Source organism: Epinephelus moara, chromosome 4 (genome assembly GCF_006386435.1).
Source record: "Epinephelus moara isolate mb chromosome 4, YSFRI_EMoa_1.0, whole genome shotgun sequence".
Lineage (NCBI taxonomy): Eukaryota > Metazoa > Chordata > Actinopteri > Perciformes > Serranidae > Epinephelus > Epinephelus moara.
In genome coordinates this window covers 26,084,560-26,105,936 of record NC_065509.1, presented here as the reverse complement: position 1 = coordinate 26,105,936, position 21,377 = coordinate 26,084,560, and the positions used below count along the sequence as shown (strand labels likewise).

Here is a 21,377-nt window from a genome sequence, read left to right as displayed (position 1 = left end):
ACAGCTCACACATTTAGAGACACAACACACACAACACACACGCTAATATATAAAGGTAGGTTTTGAGCCTGGACTTAAACAAATCAATGGTGGGGGCAGATCTGATTGGTAGGGGGATGCTGTTCGACAGTTTGGGGGCAGCCACAGCAAAGGCACGATCACCCCTGAGCTTAAGTCTGGAGCATGGGATAGCCAGGAGGCCCAGGTCAGCTGACCAGAGGGACCTGGGCATAGAGGTTAGAAGGCCTGCGATGTTGGATGGAGCCAGACCATTAAGGCTGTGTATCTCTATGTTGAGCCTCACAGAGAGGCTAGCATGGCTGTAGACTCACACTATACTGGTCACACTACAATCTCAATATGTAAACAATCATTCAACATACGTTTGTGTGATAAACAGTAGCATGTATCTTTTCAGACGTACTGAGCTGTAACTATCACGTCACTCCCTGACAGCGTTCTTGCCAGTTGGAGATGTGCAACCATGGTAACCCATGCCAACGTCGAATCTACCGGCAATTTAAAAATAACAAAGTGAAACCTTATACTTACTGTTATTAGCGTTACAGAGCTGTCTTTGTTGTCCGCCACTGTCTGTTTTGAGTTTTGTCATTTACTTGCATTGTGGGATATTTATGCCAGGGTAGTGTCCAGTGTTTGCGCACTGTAATATGCTCTGTAAATATTATGTACTTCACATACTACCAGTTTCATTTTGAGGTTTTGGACATACTAAAAACTCTCACATACTGTTTTAGCGTACTATAAAGAACGTCAGTATGGCATTTCAGGCACAGCTTTAATCTTGTTTTCATATTTCTGATCTGTTAGTGTGGCCATTTGGATGTTTGTCAGTGTAATAATGTGGCCATTGGCTCTGGTTATTTTTGTGTCCTTCACATCTGTTCTTTATTATCTCTTCAAAATCTTCAGTATGTCTATCAGCTACAAACCATCACATCTAGCTGGCAGCAGATCAGTATCAAATTTATTAAATAAGCTAAGAGTTTGATGAAGCACTCTTGAAGGCCAGTGCGATTCGTTTTATGAAAGCTTATGAGGCCTCCTCACTTGTTTGCTCACTGAATTCACAACATTTCCCGCAACATTAAGTTTGGAAGGGCAAAGTCATGGTATCATTTGCTCTCCGCCACTCACACAAAAAGTGCTTTGGTAAATCAAACAATCTAAACTGTCTCATGCACTTCCCAAGGTCTTTAATACATTTTCCAAACACTTCAGTCTTCAGTGAAAATGAAGGGATGAGGCAGGAAGCATAGATGTCTGTGAAGTGTGTCTTTAAATCTGCTTTCACTGAAGAAAGTTTTATGTTTATTACGCAGTTTATCTTAAAGTTAACTTAGAACTATATTTCTTAAATCTTAGCCAGACTGAACATGTGATATTTGGTGCATATTTTCATTTGGCCCGTTTACTCACACATCATGTGGACTAATATGTAGCACGATCACTGACTGTTATGTTTCTTTCATGTTTCTTTTCATGAACTAGTCTTTGCTTTTCATTCCTCCAAGAAACACACAAAAAAGATGAATATGACTCAGTTTTCATTCACCTCATTTGTGTTTCTAAGCAAGAGAGACTGCAGGGTATGAAATAATACCATCCGCCCTCCTCCCACCCTATTTGGACTCGTATCCTGGTGTTAGTTTGGATTACACTCTCATTGCTAATGAACTACACCACAGTTTACTTGGATCAGGGCCGAAACCTGCATTTCCTGCTTAAATACGCTGAACTGCAGGCATAAAACACTCCAGTTTAAATAGACTGTTCTAAAAATGCACCGCACGCCTTCACTTGAGCTTCAGACCTTGGGATGATAATACCTCAACCAACAATTCAGAGGGAAAAGGGCTGATCAGGGAATCTGGTGAGGTTTCAGCTTTTTGGAACGAGCTCATAAGTGATTTCAAGAGCCCTACTGTTGTTGTTTTTTTTGGTCTTTTTTTGTACTAGTGCCATTACTCTACATACTAATTAATGACTACAAAACAGTCCTTTATTCAAATAATATCAGTGGCAGTAGGAGTGGAGAGGGTGATACTGGTTAAAGTCAGGTTTGGTGTGAACTCATGTAAAAGTGTCAGAAAACAGTCACATCAAAAGCGCGCAACAGTTTCAGCTGTTTGACACCAGTAAGATAAGATAAGATAAGATAAGATAAGATAAGATGAGATAAGCTTTTACTAGTCCCACAGCAGGGAAATTTGCGTCATTACATGAACAAAGGGAATAGCGCAAACAAGACACATCAGTAAAAAAAGACACAAAGCAATATAACAAGTGTGCATTAGTAAAAACACACATCAGTCTAATAAATAAAACTGTAAAAACACAGAGCAACTAAAATAAGTAAACACAGGGCAATATAAGTAAGAAGGAAAAAGTAAAGTATAATAAACAGACCATGATGAACATTGGAAGTATAGGTATTGCACTGTTAAGCATATACTAATACTAAAATGAGACTACAGAATGTGATCACAATGAGCCGCACTGGACACGGCTTTAAAGTCTTGTTATGATGGTGATGTTAGGTCACGTGACCATAGTGTAGTTTGTTTACAGCCTAACGCCCAGCTTTTAACTTCTGGTGATTGCATTTAGGCTCCAATAATCATGAAAACTGGTGTTTATTTGTGAAGATTATATTGCTGAACAAAATGTGTAAGAATCATAAATGTTTGTTTGCCGCAGAGTTTATTTTCAGCAATAATCCAAAATCCAATGAAAAATCCCACAGGCTTTTTGACAGGGGAGCAAGGGCGACCTTAACTTCCACATCAGCCTACAGAAAAATGTCATCTCTAGAGCACTCTATTGGTTGAGGCTGCAACTTCAACAGTGGAAGTTTAACTCAACATGATGTGATGATGCAAATTTGCTTTGCCACTGGAAGCGCCCCTTTGCTCGCACTGACTAGAAGTGAAGGGGAGGTGAATATTCACCAATTTTGCTTATGTGTGATCGTCCCCTTAGTCTATAATGTTGGATTCTTGTACCCCATCCTCTTAGGGTACCCTGTGGAGTTTGCCTGTAAACAAAGTTATGCTTACATTTGTTTCTCACTAAAACATATTGTGTGTATCCTTAAGGCCTGACAAATGAGTTAAATTCACGTCCGTACTCATAAAACATTCAAAAGCAGACTATGCTGTTATATTTTGGAACTTGAATTGTTTTAATCCATGTTTACTAGCATGCAATCTTCGTCTTGCCTTTCCTGGTGTATTGCTACATTTCTTGGTGCATTACTGCCAACAAATATGGATCAGTGAAAAAGCATGAATTGTTGGCAGGAATATGTATCATGACTTTGCGCGCTCTTGCCCATGCAAGTCTGTCCTCTGGGACATGAATAAGATACGCACACAATGTGAACCCAGCTCTACTTGTGATCAGAAACTCCACAGGGAGCTTTTAACCTTTAACACCCTGAATATGACTCTCAAATTATCCTTAACTAGCTTTAAAAATCAAACCATATTATCCCATTGTATGTTAATCACATACAAGCATTACAGATACTGTCTGCCAGTTTGTTGCAATGAACACTGAATTGTTATCATGCCACAATATATACATACATAAACTCTTATTAGTCAAGCAAGATCTGTCCATCTTGAATTCTTTAATAACCCCCTTATCCAATTATCCCAGCATGCACTGGGGATTTTTTCTAAGAATCCACAGTTATATAAAAAATAACCCCCTGTGATTTCTTTCTTTTTATTATAACAACTGCACTTATATGGACTCAAGATTAAAACACATTTCGGTGGGTCTGAACAATGCATGGCTGTTTAACATGCATTGGTAGTGGAGACCCACCAGTTTCACAGGTGTAAGAAGCTGTTGACCTCACATGACAAGGTGCCAAACAAAAATGTTAACAATGACACTTTTCTCAGTAATTTAACAAAATCATCTTTTCAAGAACAAAAGCTTAAAATAAGGCTACAAAGAGATGTAATTTGTTAGAACATGGCTCATTTAACTCGAACGGTGAAGCCAGCTCTGCACGCTCACTGTGAGCTCTGGATTAATCTGTTACCAGTCTATTAGTCATTTAAAGGGACGACTGCTGAGGGCTGTTTGACTGTGAAATTGTTGTCGCGCAGTCTCAAACCTTTACATAAGTGCTTTTATGTCCTGGATGTGAACACAGACACTGTTACCACCTACAACGCTAGAAATTTTCACAAATTGCGTTTGCTCTAACACACATTACATAAAGTTTAATAGCGTTAAGATGCTTTGTGGTGAGGAAACCTGATTTCCTCTTCAATACACTTTTGTTTTCTTGTCAGTAATTCCAAACAAAACAATCTGGACTCTGTGTGTGTGTGTGTGTGTGTGTGTATACTTACTGGTACTCCCTCTGCTGTGAGTAGTGCTGGTCACGGCGCTCCAGGCTCTGCTCCAGTAAAGCTCGGTTCTCCTTCAGTAGACTCTGGTTCTGCTCCGCTAAGTGTCGATTCTCCTCCTCCATGTTCCCCTTCAGCTGTGTCAGCAGCTGCACACATGAGGCCATAAACGTAATTTTAAATAAATGCTCTAATTAGATCAAAATACTACTGTATATGCAGTTTTTGTATGTGAGAGTTCAGGCATATAAGCACTCACAGGTGGCGGAAAAAGAAGAAGACAAGAAGTATAAAAGGTAAAAAACACAATGAATCTGCAGAAATATGTAGGTTCATTCAGATGTAGTTGAAAAGCAGCCAACTGTATTGAATGTGTCAGCTGTCTAAAAGACTTCTATAGTGTGTAACGATATCAAACACAACTGAAAGAGATACAAAGAGACCCAATAGCTGGGGCACTGGTTCAAAAAATTGCAAACTCTTCTTATACTTTTTATAAAACCTGACAAAACAGTGAAGAGAGAGGTCAGACCTCAGCAGCTCTGACTGAAAGACACATCAAAACAAACTGCAGCCTCACAAATGACCAAAAAATTCATTCAGCTGCTCTGTGAAGCTGTCTGAACAAAACCTGAGCACTGAGAGGTCCATAAAGATGCTGTTTAAGGCAGCATCCAAGGCTAACACACAAAAACACATCATCTCGTGTATTACTAAGCAGTGGAACACATGAAAAGAGCCCATCTTTGAGTCCTTTTTGTATGTCTAAACAAATGTCTTGAAAGCTTAGAAAACTCGCCAAGAATGTCTTCAAACCACTTTATGAAGAATCTGAAAAATATCTAACTCCTATTAAATAAGATTCTAAAAGTCGTACACAACAGTACTGTGCATTACTGTACAATGTAACTGTACATTAACCTCTCCCTATTTTCTATTTGTGAATCTCTTTCCAATTATTTTTGCCTTCTTAGCTGCATCCCCGTCCAGTAAGTCAGTTAGCACAGCAGCTACAACAGGTTTTAATTGCAAAGCCTCACATGCTCCAAACTGAACTTCTTCTTTTGATCAAAGAGAGGAGTTGCCACCTCTCCACTTCTCTACAAAACAGTATAATGAGAAGCGTGGGTGTCTGATTCCCAGGATCTAAAGGACCTACAGTATAGCATGGTAGGGGACTGAATTAGACATCCACTGAGGCTTATGGGACAATTTAACTTGAGTGGACGAAAAATGATCTGCCAAGAATTAAGGCTATAAAATGAACCTGGAAAAAATAATAAATTATGACAAATTAGACTCAACAAGGGACACCAGTTCTGCACGTTTAATTTTTTAGCATTAATCTGCTACTAGTTTGTTGTTTAAAGGGATAGTTCCACATTGTGGGAAGCAAGGTCATTCCCTTTCTTGTCGAGAGTTAGATGAGAAAATCGATACCACTTTCACACCTGCCCAGTAAATATGAAGCTACCGCCAGCTGGTGATTAGCAATTAGCTTAGCGCAAACACTGAGAGCAAAAGAAAACAGCCTATGTCCCTCCAAAGGAAACAGAATCCACCTACCAGCACCTCTAGAGCTCACTGAATAAAGGAACACTCCACCCACAGAAAGACCATTTGTATATCAATTAGTCATGTTGCCTTGAATTTGTGAGGAAAACTTTGTTTTACTTGCATACATCCAAGGAAAATGGTGAACATATTGATTTATTGATTGATTGATTGGGAACCATATTTGGCTGCATGGAGGGTGGAACTTATCTATGCTCTCTTCAAAGCCAGACTCTTATGGCAGTGAGTCAGTTTTTTGGGGAAAATGTGTTTGGGAAGTACTAAGCATTAAATCAGGGTGTCTTCAGATATAACCAAGTTGACTTTTAAGACCTTTTTAATACCACCTTATATGAAATGTAAGACCAAACCTGCAATGGAAATACACATTATACTCACACATATATGTATGTATATACCTTGGCTCCTGCCATTCATGTGTATGCCACTTGACACGCACCACCCACCTAAACACCATTACAGACCAATACACTCCCTCATGGCAACGGCACTCCCTGATGGCAGTGCACCCCCCCAGGCAGGACAGTGCATCATGCCATGCCACAAAAACTGCTTAGAAATGGCTCGGCAGATGTGACTAAAGTCAAGGCATCAACCTGGCCTCTAAATTTCCCCAGATCCCAATCTGATCGAACATCCAATGGGCATGCAAGTACCTTACCTTGTAACCCACAGGACTCGTCGACAACGCCTTGGTGCCAGACAACATAGGACACCCCCAGAGGTCCTGTCTCCATGCCAAGTACCTCCATGCCTCGACAGGTCAGAGTCTCCACTGTAGATCGGACTTGACTCTGACCCATTGAGGCCCGCACAAAGGACCTCTGGGGTTCCAGTTTGTCACACAGATGCTCGATCAGATTGGGATCTGGGGAATTTGAAAGCTAGGTTGATGCCTTGAGATCTTTGTCACATTCCTTGGACCATTCCTGAGCAGTTTTTTGTGGTGTGGCACGGTGCATTGCTTTGCTGGGGGGGCTACTGCCATCGGGGGTACTGCTGCAATGAGTGGGGGTACTTGGTCTATCACAATGTGTGTGTGTGTGTGTGTGTGTGTGTGTGTGTGTGTGTGTGTGTGAGACACTGCAAGTACTCTTTCTTAGTAAACACACTGATGTCAGTTCAAAATGAACAGTGAGGAAAGATGACAACAATTTGGTGAGTTAAAGTTTAATGTGTTCAGTGTTTAAAGAAAACAAAATCTCATCCCTGTCATAAATGCTTTTTATTATTGCAATTCTTCAGTCTGTCCAATTATTGGAAACAGTCACTGGGTCTGTCAGGTTGGTGAAATTTTCGCGGTAATATTTAAGATCCATCGAATCTGAATTTAAGACAATTTAAGACTTTTTAAGGACCTGTAGACACCCTATAAATGACAGTTGGATTATACTGCACAAGTTGTGTGAGAGTTTGTTATGGATGTTTTGATATAGTTTTGCCGTTGTTAAATGTGGTCTGCAATCAATCAAGAAATTGCTGTTTTCCCTGGAGGCATGCGAGAAAAACAAAGTTTTCTCTTTAGGTAACATGGAATGATTAATTGATTTAACACACTGTGTTTCCTTACTTTGAGCCGTTCAGAATCTAAAGTGTAAAAATGTAAATCTGTCATTTTATGGACGGTGATGTGCTGAACTATTTCTTGGCAAAGTGCAGTAACTTCCTGCAGTCCCTGCTGGTTGCCTGGCAACTGCTCAGAGCCAAAATAAAACAGTATGGCGCATAACACGCCGAAAAAAAACCCAACAATGAGATACAACATGTTAATTAGTGAGCTTTAAAGCCAGAACGCACTGAAAGTGATAATTAAGGCATCTCATTTGACATGCTACAACTGATGCTCCAATGGCGCACTGCAGGCATCAGATACCAACACTGCAGAACCAGCAGGTTGCTATTTAGGCAAAAAATAAATAAATAAATAAATAAAGTATATTAAAGTTACCCCCATTCACTTTATCACATTTCTATTTGAATAGCCTATAATGTTACATAAGAACACATTTCATAGAACACCAGTAAAACCACTGGGGACCAGCCATCTCATTTAATCTGTAATTTATTCTTCCAGGTGGGTAAAAAAGTCACAATAACTCTATACTGTGTTGATTAATTGCTATTGTTGGGATACGTAACAAGTGAGATTTAATGACCAGTAGATGTCAGTTAAAGTTAATAACAGATGATACAGGGCAGGTCTGTTATGCTAATGTATTACCAAGGGTCGTTGTCTTAATTTAATATCTGACATGTGACAACTCAATGGTTAATATCTACAGTACTATAGCTGCGGGCAGTGGTAGTTGTTTTCATTTAGCATTCCAAATTACAGTTTTATTGTTAATGAAGTTTTACGTTAAGCTAACACAACAAACATCAGCTATTGGCCAAACATTTCTGCACTCTCATTGCACGTCCATCTCTCTGTCCCTCCATCTGTCATCTCTGCCTGACTGACTTTGGTTGCTGGGTTCTCATTTCATGCTCCAAAATTGAAACAAGGTTGGAGTAAAGGGCGTCCAAGCAGTTCAACCTCAGAGGCTGAAAAATAAAGCCAACAAAAAGTGCCAAAAACGGCAGTCCCTCGAATGGCCACTGGAGGCTGGTCCAAGAGTGAGTCAATCCCCACAAACCCCCATGTTAAAACGCCCAACTTTACAGCAGATGTTTTGATAACTCACCAGTTTCAATGTTATTAAGGCTTAAAGTTATGCATGATAAGAGGCGTGGCCCTTTTAAGAAACAGGTGGGTGCTGTCTGTTGACAAGTTGCTGCCACGGCAACAACATTGGTTAGATCTTTGGTTCCCAACTGGTTCAGCCACGGGGTCCAGATTTCCCCTTGGTCACTAGTTCAGGGTCCCACAGTTTAATACATTCAGCATCATACTTGTGTTTGGCCATGTCGTCAAGCTAGTTTGCTGTCTCTGTCAAGTAGCTGTCCGTTAGTCACTCACTCTACAGCACTTCAAAATAAAAGCTCTGTTCTGGAAATTCACTGTACTCTAAAATAAAATGAGTTTTTTTTACAAAGTTGACATGTTTGTGAGTCACTTGCAGCCCATTCAGAATAGTTGGGAACAATTGGGTTAGATAATGAAACCATGGCATAGCCCCAGATTCACAGAGTATAGAAGTGGCTGCAGTTGATGCTTTTTCATTGTGTTTTCAGTCCATGAAATTTAATTATAACACTTTGGCTGCCTAAAAAATCATATTCAGCATTTGTTTGTACTAAAAGACCTTCTAAGGAGTCAGATTTTAGTTTTTCAGGTGAGTACATTGGTTTTTAATGGTTTTTAGCCTGTTTTTCAATAGCAAAAATTAGCATTAGCATTAGTATTATCTTAGCTTACCTAACTAAGCTAGCAGCTAGTGTTAGGGTTATCTCCACTCTTTTGTACACATATGGTCTCTTCTGGCTTAAAAAAACAACAAAAACAAGATGGCGACAGCAAACCAATTGGTAACGTCATGGCGGCTAGGTCCTTTATTTTATATTGTCTATGTTCATGATGCTTTTGGTGCTTGTTCCCCCATTTAAAACGACAGGTGTACTTCAGATGCTGTCAGTGCATTTGGGCCTTTCGAGGTGCTAGTGGGTGGATTTTTAACTTTTGGCCAGAGCCAAGCAAGCTGTTTCCCCCTGTTTCCAGTATGTATGCTAAGCTAATCTACATCCAAACATGATAATGGTATCCTCCTCCTAGTCTGACCGTATTTCCAACTATTCCTTTAAAGATTGGTTTCATCCTGACTGGAAACTGATCCAGAGAACAAGCTGGACCCTGCAGTGATTTTGTGTATCTGCTTTTTCCTTTATAAGGAAGCTTTTGATTCAGGATCGGTTTCATGAGCAGCTGGATGAAGTAGCAGAACGTAGCATCTGCTGTTTGACTTCTTAAACTCTTTACAGGGAGTCATTTTCCACTCCTTTTGTCCCTCAAACAACTGGGGACATTCCTGCTTGGAGAAGGTTTTCAATATTCAGCGCTTGTTTGAGAGCATTACACGGAAGACTAAAGCTGTTCTGGAGGCCAAATGCCCCTTCTCCTTATTAGCTACTTGGTATTCATTTTCTGTTTAGACCAATATATCATGTTTTTTTTTTAAAACGTGTCAAGCTTAAATTTGCTTTATACCAGGTATTAGAAATCAGCCTCCTACTGTTTCCCTACTGATGATACGATAGCTGTTCCTCCCTGACCTCAGCTATGCAAAATACTCTCTAAAACACTCAATGAATTCATCATAAATTTTGTTTAATTGCCCGATAATGCTTTAAATAAATTTGTTTTGTTTTTTTTATTCGAGAGGGTAATATGTCTGAATGTCTCCGCTGTGAAGCACTAAATCCCTTTTTTACATGTCAGTGGTCAGCTGGCAGCTTGAATACAAAACACCTGTGTGTATCTGCAGGTGTGTAGATACATTTCTGTGTGTGTCTTTGTGTGTGTGTGGTTAATACCTGGTACTGGCTGGTGAGGCGGGCGCTGCTGAGGTCCAGGCTCTGGTTGGTTTCCCTCAGGGCACTCAGTTCCCCCTCCAGTCGCGTCCGTTCCAGCTGAGAGGCGCTCAGCTCCCCCCTCAGCACCGAGCCCTGAGCCAGCAGCTCCGCCTGTGACGCCAACCCCTCCTTCTGCTGGGCCTGCAGCCTGCAGCACCGACACACACACACGGGCTTTACTCATCTCTGTCACAGTTATGTGTCCTGTTAAGTGCTGTGTATCATTTGTTCGGTTAAGTGCTCTTTAAATGAAGCTCATTGTTTTATTATTACACAACATGATGAGTCCTCACAAATCCAGGAAACAACCAACAGATAAATCTGACATCATCTCTGACAAAATTGAAGAACACATTATGGGGTCACTCTGGTTCTGGACCATTGATTACAAAATATACAACTAGGCAATCATCATTGTTTCATTTTGTAATGAGAAGGGAGATAAGACGAGATGAAACTCTTAATGGTCACTGTGGGGGAAATCTGATAATATTCAGTAATAAACATCAGACTTTTTATGTTCCCAGTGTGGATTCAAAGTGTTTTGGAATTAAACTTTTTATGTAAGTTAAAATTGAACCAGTGTACAGCTTGGCGCAGGATTAAACAAGTCAGCCATTGTTCATATGTTTCCTTTAAAGCTGACTGTATCCATCATTGATTGTTCAAACACTTGGTCTGTAAAATCTAAACTACAGTAAACTAAAATTACAGCCTCATAGTTGTAGGCCTCTGTCAACCAATCAAGTTGCAATTTACATCCATCCAGACTGATGTATGAAGACTCTGAAGGAATTCAATACAAGATTTTACTTGTATATTTTACTTCGCGAAATTGAAGGTATCACTATACTGACATGTATGATTCCACTGAATAACTTCCAGTGAAAAAAGACATGCTGTCTTCATGTAGAGATTATTTTTACAGAAGAGTTCAAAGGACTGATAGAGAGCTTCGTCGTGTAGTGCAATGACAATTACCTAAAGCTCAATATGAGCAAAACCAATGAGCTTGTGTTGGACTAACAGAGGAACAGTAAGGAACACAAAGTTGTAGCCATGACAGTTGACAATGCTTCAAATGTTACTGAAACGAAGCTACATATTCTAAAACATGGATGTTTCACACATATCTTCAATCCAGCAGCACAGAAGATCTAAACAGTCACCACAGTTTCAACGTGGGCACCCAGGATTAGTGTCACAAATTCAGTATCTGACCAAATGTGTTCCTCTCTCTTCCTGAGATATGTAATGTCCAGAAACAGTGAAGGTGACCTTTGACCTTTTGGATATAAAATGTCATCACTTCATCATTATATAGACATGTATGTGAAGTTTTGTCATAATCAACGTATGAATTCTTGAGTTTTGGCAAAAAAAAAAAAAAACTTGTTGTGTGAGGTCACAGTGATCTTTAATCTTTTGTCACTTTGTCATTGTTGAGCCCAGCTGGATGTTTGTGCCAAATTTAACGCAATTCCCTGAAAGCAATCCTGAGACAATGTTCACATGAATAGACCCAACGGACAAACAACAACCTGAAAATATAATGTCTCGGGCACAGCTGATGTCGGTGAGGAGTTCCCAACAGTTTAGTTAAGAAGCTGGAACTGAGTTCTTGAAAGTTTTTTCTAAACCCTCTTAAAGCTGATTTATTGGGCCACTTGGTAGCAGCAGACACAAGCTGTGAACACAACACTGACATATCATCATCTTTTAAGTTCATACTGTGAGCTTGTTAGCAGACTGTTGCTTATTTACACATCCAGCTATTAGGCCCCATGTCCACCAAAGCATTTTTCCTAGCTGAAAAATGTGTTGCTATGGCACAGAATATACAAGAAAGTATGAGTATATCCAAGTAAGAATGTTGGCGCAAGGTGAAGTACTTGCTCTAGAGGAGGGGGAGGCTGAAGCATAGGGAGTGAGGACGGACCTGCCAGTCTATGCTGGTTCATGAGAGAAAACATACAGTATATTAAAATATTTATCCTTCATTGTTGTTGTTTAGCAGTTGTACTGAGGGCTGGGTAAAAAGAGACAGTCACAAGCACAGCGTTTTACCCAGTGTTGAACATTTTTCATCTCTCGGTGCCCAGAAAAAAAAACAAAAAACAAATGTGCATGACTCAGAGCAGAATAGACAGTAAGAATCTCATCAAGCTACTAGCGTTTGTACTGCAGCGTAATTACGGGCACTCCCATTGCAAAGAATTAAAAAAACATACTGGGCTCAAGAAACGGCCCCTTCAGGAGCAACATTATCATTCATTTGGAGTTGTGTTTTTGACCACCTGAAAAATATAATTCCAGTTTTAGCTCTCTTTCAGCTCTGTTTTGGTCCCAACCAGGCTCTGAAGGAAACTGTCACACTGTCAGTTAACAGTGTTATTATAAAAATGTTAAAGCCCCGTTCAATCACTCAAATGATTAAAAATGCTAAACTAACAGGTCTAAAAAGGATTTTAAATACATGGAAATGCTTATATTATATCATAATAAATAGTTTCAGTCACATGTCATCTGACAACCAAGATTGGTTGTCATATCTAAATCTGTGGAGGCCATAACTGCATCCAGTTTGACAACGCATCATTTGAGACAGTCAGATTAATCAATCACATCAGTAGGAAGATGAAAACGTGGTTGATTAATTAATTATGGTACACAAGTATCGTATGATGATTACCATCATCATTATATACCCACCACCGCCGAGATAAAATATAATCAGAAGCACTCTGAACTGTTTTCAACTTCACGTCTGGACTGGTCTGTGGATTAACACACACAGATGTGATCGGGAAAACAGAAATCTGAGGTGAAACTGGAAGTGAACATCTACGATGAATACATTTTTTGAGTCCAAAAGCCTTAGATTTTCTGCCTTTTGGGAGGCGAGGTTGTGAGGTATCCAAACAAACCTACATTTTTGCCATTTATCCCAAATCCTCTTTTTTGAGGTCTTGTGCCTTATAAATCTGTGCTGCTGTTCGTGCCCAAAAGCTTTTAATCAGGACCAAAAACTGCATTCTGTGCATTCCTGTGCTACATTTGCATTCAGTCCGGTTCTTGTCTTGCTTCCTTTGCTTCATATAGAGACCTGCTACTCCCCCATAGTCACGGCAACAGGCACACAGCAGAGGAGAGGAGTGAAAGGATGAACAGATCTCATTAAAGTGATGCTGAAGAAGCTGATTGGTGAGTGTATTTGTTACCTCTCGTTTTCTTCTTTCAGCCTCTCGAGCTCTCGTTCTCTCTCCAGCCTCCTCTGTGCCTCTGCTTCCATTGCCTCTTTCTCCATCTTTATCTCGCGCTCTCTCTCCTCCAGCTGTGTCTTGCCATCCAGGAGCTCCTTGTACCTTGAGATTGCAAACACAATATTCACCACAACAAAAAACAATTATGACTCAAAATGTATAACACAAAGAGCGTGTGTGCCTTTAAAGGTTGTGTTTGTGTGTGTAGTTTTGTTCTTGGGAGAACTAGACGTCCTATGCAGGATAGACAAAGGCCGTGCAGTCAGGATTTCATGTTTTTCACTTTATAAAAGGGTCTAATTTAATGCAGTCAGTGTGTGTTTATACCTGGCCTCCAGCTCCCTGTGCTGGGCCTCCAGGCTGCGGTTGTTGCTCCTCAGCTGAGAGTGTTTGTCCAGCAGCTCCTCCAGCTCCACCTCCTGCCGCTGCTGCAGAGCCGTCATCCGCTCGTGGTCCCGTCTCTGAGCCTCCATCCTGGCCACTGACTCCTCCCGCTCCCTCGCCCACACCTTGGACTCGGCCTCCAGAGCCGCGCACCGGGCCTCGCTCTCACTGCAGCGCGCCAGCATTGCTGCATGCTGGGAGTTTAGGGATGCCTGCTCCACCTGTGTGTTATAAAAAAGAGAGATAATGTTTGTACCTACACTGAAAGCCAAAAACCAAAACAGTTAAAGTTTTACTACAAATGTATTAACCTTTTACCTCCCAGTGTCCCTCCTGCAGTAAGCTAGCATTATTTAGAACTTTAATAAACGGCTAATAGTATGAAATATTTCATTAATATGAACATAAAATATGTGTATTGATAGATTTAACTAACATTTGCTAGTTACACAAATAACATCTGAGGCTAATGGGAATGCTGTTAGTTTTGCAGGTATTGATTGATAAATAAAGTACTGGACAAATAAAAAATCTGACCTAAAGATGTATTCAATTACCAGAAAGATCTTTCTTTTCATAAAACTGGACTGTCTATGCAATAAAAAGACACACATATTGAAATTGGTGCTACATGACCAGAGAGAGCAGATGAAAAGGACAGTGGCCTTTGCTTTCACTCAAACGGTAGAAAACCTACAACTACCAGAATGCACTGTGCCGTACTAGAACAATAAACGCTCCCACTGGTGAGTGATGTAATCAGAGCTTGTTCCTTTTGAAACAGGAAACAATACCACAGCTGGCTGGTTTCAAACAAAGTTGAATCACAGTTTAGTGGTAAGCTAGAATTTGATTCTGAAAACATTTAGGTAAGAAATGGGCAACACCGTTACAGAATCTTATCATATTATCATATATTATATCTTATCATACCGGTTGATCTCAGGTTTTTAAGCCTCTATTTTAAAATATAGGAAACAGTGCGGTGCCCACTTCCTGTTCTCAAATTTTCATATCACAGCCGAACAGTCAGGGTTGGAAACTAACTGTTTTGTCCACCTAACACTGTGGATTCAAAAATCTACCAGCCACTCAATAGATTACCACTGTTTTGTTGGCTGTTGAGTGAGGCAAATTTAGCAGCCACTTGCATATGTTACCACTAATTTCCAAGCCTGCAATCAGTACACTAAACTATGCTTCTGAAGACATTTTAAGCAAGAAATAAGTAATACAGTAACCAAATCTTGGTTTATATTTGATCAGCGCTACTTAATTTTACCATTGAATCTGAATTTGGTCTGCGTTTGAGAGAGACAGAGTGAGGGGCAGGTCTCTCTCTCTTCTATACTCTTTGTGTCTGTGGTTGCAGGCATACGAAAAAGCAGAAGTAGTTTGAGCAACAGCCTTACAGCCAGTGAAAATTCACAGGATGAAGAAATTTAAGCTGGGAGAGGAGCAGGGAGATGTGGGTGCTGGTCAGATGCTGGGAAGTTTACCCCAGAGTATCTACACATACTAAACACATTATGATGATACAAGGCTGGTTGAAAATCAGCGAAGTATCCCTTTAATGGTGGCACTCTATGCAAAAGTTAAGGGATGAGCCAAGTCATTGCAATTCACCCTGAGGGACATGAATGTTTGGAAAAAATTTCATAAGAATCTGAATCCACATTTCATGGCAAGACGACCCAACCAACAGACTGACTGTGTCAACAACAGAACCACGCCACAGGCATGGCTAACAATATGTTGTCTTGCTACATTAAAGATGTTTGGTAATGTATCAAATCATTAAAAGCCATGTCCAAATTCATTGCAGGGAGTCAAATGATCAAAACTTGTCAATTTGCTTTAATCTATGTGGACTAATGAGCTCTTCTGTTCCTAAGTTTCACTGGTGATTTCATCCGTAATCTTGCTCTCTGTATCTGTGTGTTGTCACCTGTAGCTGGGTGTTGAGTGTCTGTAGACTGGTGCAGGAGTCCTGCAGGCTGAGGGAGTGTCGGCGCAGAGCCTCCAGCTGTTCCTTCAGGTGTTCACACGCCTCCTGGGACTGAGACAACCGCGACAGCAAAGCCTCCTGTCCAGCAACCGCCACCGCTTTCTGAGGAAGAGAGATGTCATATTGAGAGAGAGTCCACAGCGTACAGAGGCAGCTGCATCAGAGGCTGCACTTTGGCCTCACACACACCTCAAAGCATTGATATTATCTGAACTCTGACCTCAGCTGCAGCCCCCTGGCTTCATGTGACATTTGTATTCATCTAAAAGAGATGAAATTCATCCTGTGTGAGAGGGAGTTTGCAGAAATGTATCACATAAAGTTTCAAAATGTATAAACCAACAAAAAATTCTGCAACTTATTTTTTAGTCTTGACTGTGGAAGCTGCTCTGCTAAATAAAGCAGGGTGTTGACTGGACGTTGTGGTGGGCAGATTAAAAATGAACAAACAATGCTGTATTTTGCAAAATTGCTGAAGGTTTCAAATCTGGTGGGATTTTTTATCCAAAATTAAAATTAAAATGAGCTCGCAGCACACCAAAACTCGACTCTACACCCACTGAACAATGTGAATTCATGTGAAGATCTCACAAGTGCTGGCACAGCAACAACACACTTCATGTGTGAGTCATCTGGAGGGTCTGGAGCTCAGTTTTGGTGTGCAACAGCTTTTTTTTTTTTTAGATTCTTTTACTTTTTCTACCAGAACCTGACTGAATCATGTTGCTACACGAGGGACTGCTATGTTTTTTCACTGGCTCTTTTAAATTTCCTGCTTTTTCACTTCACCACCTTCTTTGCCAGTGTCAGCGGTGAAAAGTTAACTGTGAAGATTTACTTAGAGATAGTTAAATTTTAGGGTACTTGTGCTTGAGTATTTTCATTGCTTCTACTTTGTACTTGTAATCCATGAAAAGCCAAAAGGAAACAACAAAACGGGAAAGGACACAAAATTCCAAATAATATAGATTACATATTGTAACAAAGAATATAAACAAGATTCCCTTGTGAGGTGTGTTTGTGACACCAGTAGTGTTGATATAGATGTATGTGGATAATGTAGTGTGAGATACTGTGGAGTAAAAAGTTTTTCACTGCTGGAAAGATGGTCTTGTCATGAAACGGGGCTGTCTATGCAGCAGAAAGACACAAATATTTAAATATTTTTGAAACTGGTGCTACATGACCAGAGAAAATAGCGACATTCACTTTTGCTCTGGAGGTAGAAAACCTAATACTACCAGAATGCACTGCGCCACACCGGACCAATAAACGCTCCCACTGGTGAGTGACATAATGTAAGACAATATGGCAGCCAAATTGTAACAAATGATCTCATAAAACATAAACAGTAAGCCAAAATATGTTTCTGAAAATGGATTAGGCAAGAAATTGGCAGTGCAGTAACAGAATCGTGGTTCTATTTTTGATCAACACTGCTTACTAATACCGTTTACCGTTGGCGCATTGGATTTTCACTAGCAAATGAGCGGGGAGATGTGGGTGCTGGCAAGATGGAGGTAAGTTTACCACAGTTTATTTACACATACAACTCATATTTTTGATGATAGAAAGCTGGTTGAAAATCTGCAAAGTATCTCTTTAAAAGTGTAGTGCAAAAAAGTGCTCTAAACAAACTTTACACAAGCACACACTAAGTCACAAAACCTAAAATGAAGCCAGGAAAACACAGTCACGACATACGGTTCATTCAAATGTCCATATTTACCATTTAACTGACCTAAAATGCACCAAAATCACACTAATCTCAAAAACAAAGCCATATCGCATGATTAGTCACCACATACCTGAAGGCTACAAAACACAATTCGATAACTAGACTGTGCCATACAAATAGGAACAAAATGGATGAACCCCCAGTTTGTCACAACCCAGCACGTGGGCCCTGACAAAAACAGGAACGGACAGAAAATGCCAGGTAATATAAATTATTCATTGTAACAAAGCATACAAACTTAGAAGTGAATTCTGTTGTGAGGTGTGTTAGTCAGTGACATTGGGAGTGTTCATGTAGATGTGTGTGAATAATGTAGCGCGAGGTGTTGTGGAGTAAAAAAAAAATGTAAAAAGCTAAGCAAAGCAAAAAGAGATGCAGAAACTGGCAGGGAGGAGAGAGCCACACTGGAAACTATGGTGTTTATATCCGTTATATCCTGATCTAGCTCAGGGACTGCAATCAGGCTCCTCTGACACCTTGAAAAGAGGCAAACCAAAGGTAACTGATGCAGCACACACACAAGCAGACTAAGCAGGGGCCATCACATCTCTCATTAATCATCCCGTGACCCCTCAGCTTTATACTGTGACCTTCAGGAAGGGGGCCGAGCAGTAGGTTGAGAACCACTAGACTAAATTACCGAGCTGTATATGAACCACTTTCACCTGGAGCAGCTACATAAGTAAGATGCTGCATCACTGTTAATAATCTAACAGAGTGTATCGCTCACAGAACGGAAGTACTTATATTTTTGCTTCTCTAAAGGGATCGTTTGGATGTTTTGAAGTGGGGTTTTATAAGGTTTTTACTCATAGTCAGAGTGTTACATACAGTTAATGTCGATTGACACACCCCCAGCTTGAGGAAGCAGGCTAGAGGCCGACACTGAAGCTAAGCAATGATCTCTGTGGACAGGGGCAGACACAAACTTGTATTTTAGCAGCTTAAAAAAATAATTATTAGTCGAAATGTACGCTACATTGAGAACATTTTCATTGCTTTGCCTTGCCGCAGACAGCACTTTCCAATGGGGAACTGTATTGTTTTCTTAAAAGCCAGACTCCATTGACAAAAACAGTAATTTTAGCTTGCTAAAAACAGGAGCTGCTGGTCTACTGCTGCCTTGATCAGTTAGTTTGTTTGTTTTATTGTGTGACTTTGGTGTTTTAAATGGTTTGTTCGGATTGACAAAAGTCCCACAATAACACCAACTAACTCACTGATCGAGGCAGCGGTAGACCAGCAGCTCCCGTGTTGAGCAAGCTAGAATTACTGTTTTTGTCAATGGAGTCTGGCTTTGACGAGAGCATACATGGGGACCTGAAGCTGTTAAAGGCTCACCCGTCTAATGGGCTGTCAACATCGAGGTAAAATGATAAAAATATTTTCAATATAGCGTACATTTGAACTGATATTATTTTTTCGGTGGAGCTTTTTTTTTACATGGCTTAAAAAACATGTTTTGTTGCAGCCTCTGTCCACAGCAGTACATTGCTTAGCTTTAGTGTTAGTACTCCTATGCTTCTCCAAAGTGGGGTAATGCCGACAGACATCTACCGTAGATAATACACTGACCATGAGCACCAAATATAACCCCACTTCAAAATTCAAAAAGGACATTTTGCCGATAACACTTCTGAACTTTACTTTAACTTCTAATAGAGTATCTTTTACGTTGTTGTACTGGTGCTACAGGTGCTAGTGCCTCGCTTCATCCATCCTAATCTAAAACTTTAAATCCTGACAGCTTTAATGCAGCACCATACCCACCGAGCAATGCGTTGAATGAAATTCCCGACCTTGGCGGCACTGGAGCTGCCCCTTACAGCTTGATGTTAGAGTTTATGTGTGTGTGTGTGTTTGAGAGAAAGAGAAAAAGTAAGAGCTGGAGCAAGAGAGCAGCAGACGAGATAAGGAAGATTAACAGTAGCCGAGGTGACATTATAAAAACTGATGAGCAGAGATAAAGCGGTAGTCCTGGAAATAAAGTGCTGCACTCGTGGAAGTGGCGGCCTACTGTGAGTTGATAGTCGTCAAGCATCCCTAGAGCAAGAGCTTCAACATAATATAGATCATCTTCATCACACAGGAGTTGCACCGAACCAGACAGACATCCCACAAAATGAGATTCAAAGGCTGCCACACACATCAGTCACAGAAATATATTCAAACACAGATACACACCTCTCTTTCCAGCTCTATCAACCTCTCACTCAGCTGCCTCTCCGTCTCTCCTGTGGCATAATCATGGGTCACTGAAAGGTCATGACCTTTGCCAGCTGCGGGGGATTGATCCAGATGTGACGTCTCCTGGGTTTGCATCTGACAAATGTGCATTTTGCTTGAGGAGTCTGAATTTGAATTAGACATAGCGTCCAATTCCGCACTTCTCTTTTGGAGAAGAGAGTCGCTTTTCTTGAGGCTCTGGGAGAGCGACTCTATTCTCTCCTGTGATTGGCTGAGAGAATCAGTTGTTGTCTTTAGTTCAGCCTTGGCTTTTTGTAGTTTCTGGTTCAGATGTTCGACTTCAGTGGACAGCTTCTGGGAATGAGCCTGCTCGTTGGATAGATCCTGATTGGAGAGAGATGAGAAGCAATGCAGCGTTCAGAGATTATAATGTGTGGAAAATAAAACTGTGATCTTCATAAGACAAATCAAAAGCTCAAATTTAGACTATAGATTAGTTAGAAAAGTTTATTGGTCTTTACTGTACATTTCCAAGTGGACCAATCTTCATATGATCACTTCAATCCTATACTATAGCCCAATTCTCTGCTGCATTCTAATTCCATACAGTACGTAGAGTCTACTAATGTTTACAGCACACTAAGTTAGCAGTTAGTAGACAATGCTAGCAGCAAAACATTCAGTGCAGTGACAGTTCAACAAAAGTAAAGCTAAACCTTTTTCCCCAGATTTTGGTTGTGTCAAAAATCATTCATACATTCACTACTCACTTCTCTACTCACTATCTAGGGAGTCCTATGTACAGGATCATATAGACTTCACATATAAAATGTTAAAAAAACATTTGCACATCACTTTGGTCATTTTCTCTGTGTCATTAATGATATGATTGGTGTCTCACAATTAAAACGTGCCACATCAACGTTGGCTGAGCGACCATCCACACTAAATACCAGGCCACCAGGAAGTGCTCCTGGCTTTGAAGCCTATGGCTGAATCCAAATGTCCACCCTCTGGACTTGCAGACTGAGCCCTCGGGTGCTTAAGTTGTACGTAGTGTGACGTATTCAGCATCATCACATAATGGGCTCTAGTTTCGCAGACCAGGCGCGGCGGGGGCGCAGCGCACCTGCGCTTCGCCAACTGGGTGTGGCCAGGCGGATTTTGTAAGTTTGGCACACCGTGCGCCCTGGCGCAGCTACTCCTCTATCCCACCTCCGTCCCTCCTACCGGCGCAAGTCGGAAAGAGGGAGGAGAGAAGGCGTGGAGTGGGTTTTACACACATCACACCAATCAAATGAGCCCCTCTCCTCGCCCTTAAA

General features: G+C 40.7%; 1 protein-coding gene across 1 annotated transcript in view; it reads right to left on the bottom strand.

The window, feature by feature from the left end:
- The window catches only part of ccdc88b (coiled-coil domain containing 88B), a 77,175-nt gene that overhangs the window by 10,352 nt on the left and 45,446 nt on the right, over positions 1-21,377 (bottom strand). Inside the window, exons 19-24 of the mRNA XM_050042742.1 lie at positions 20,053-20,439; positions 16,071-16,232; positions 14,066-14,343; positions 13,697-13,840; positions 10,437-10,623; positions 4,395-4,540 (exon numbers count right to left, since the gene is read on the bottom strand). Of these exons, the coding sequence (XP_049898699.1) occupies positions 4,395-4,540; positions 10,437-10,623; positions 13,697-13,840; positions 14,066-14,343; positions 16,071-16,232; positions 20,053-20,439 (1,304 nt within the window). The remainder of the gene's footprint in view (positions 1-4,394; positions 4,541-10,436; positions 10,624-13,696; positions 13,841-14,065; positions 14,344-16,070; positions 16,233-20,052; positions 20,440-21,377) is intronic.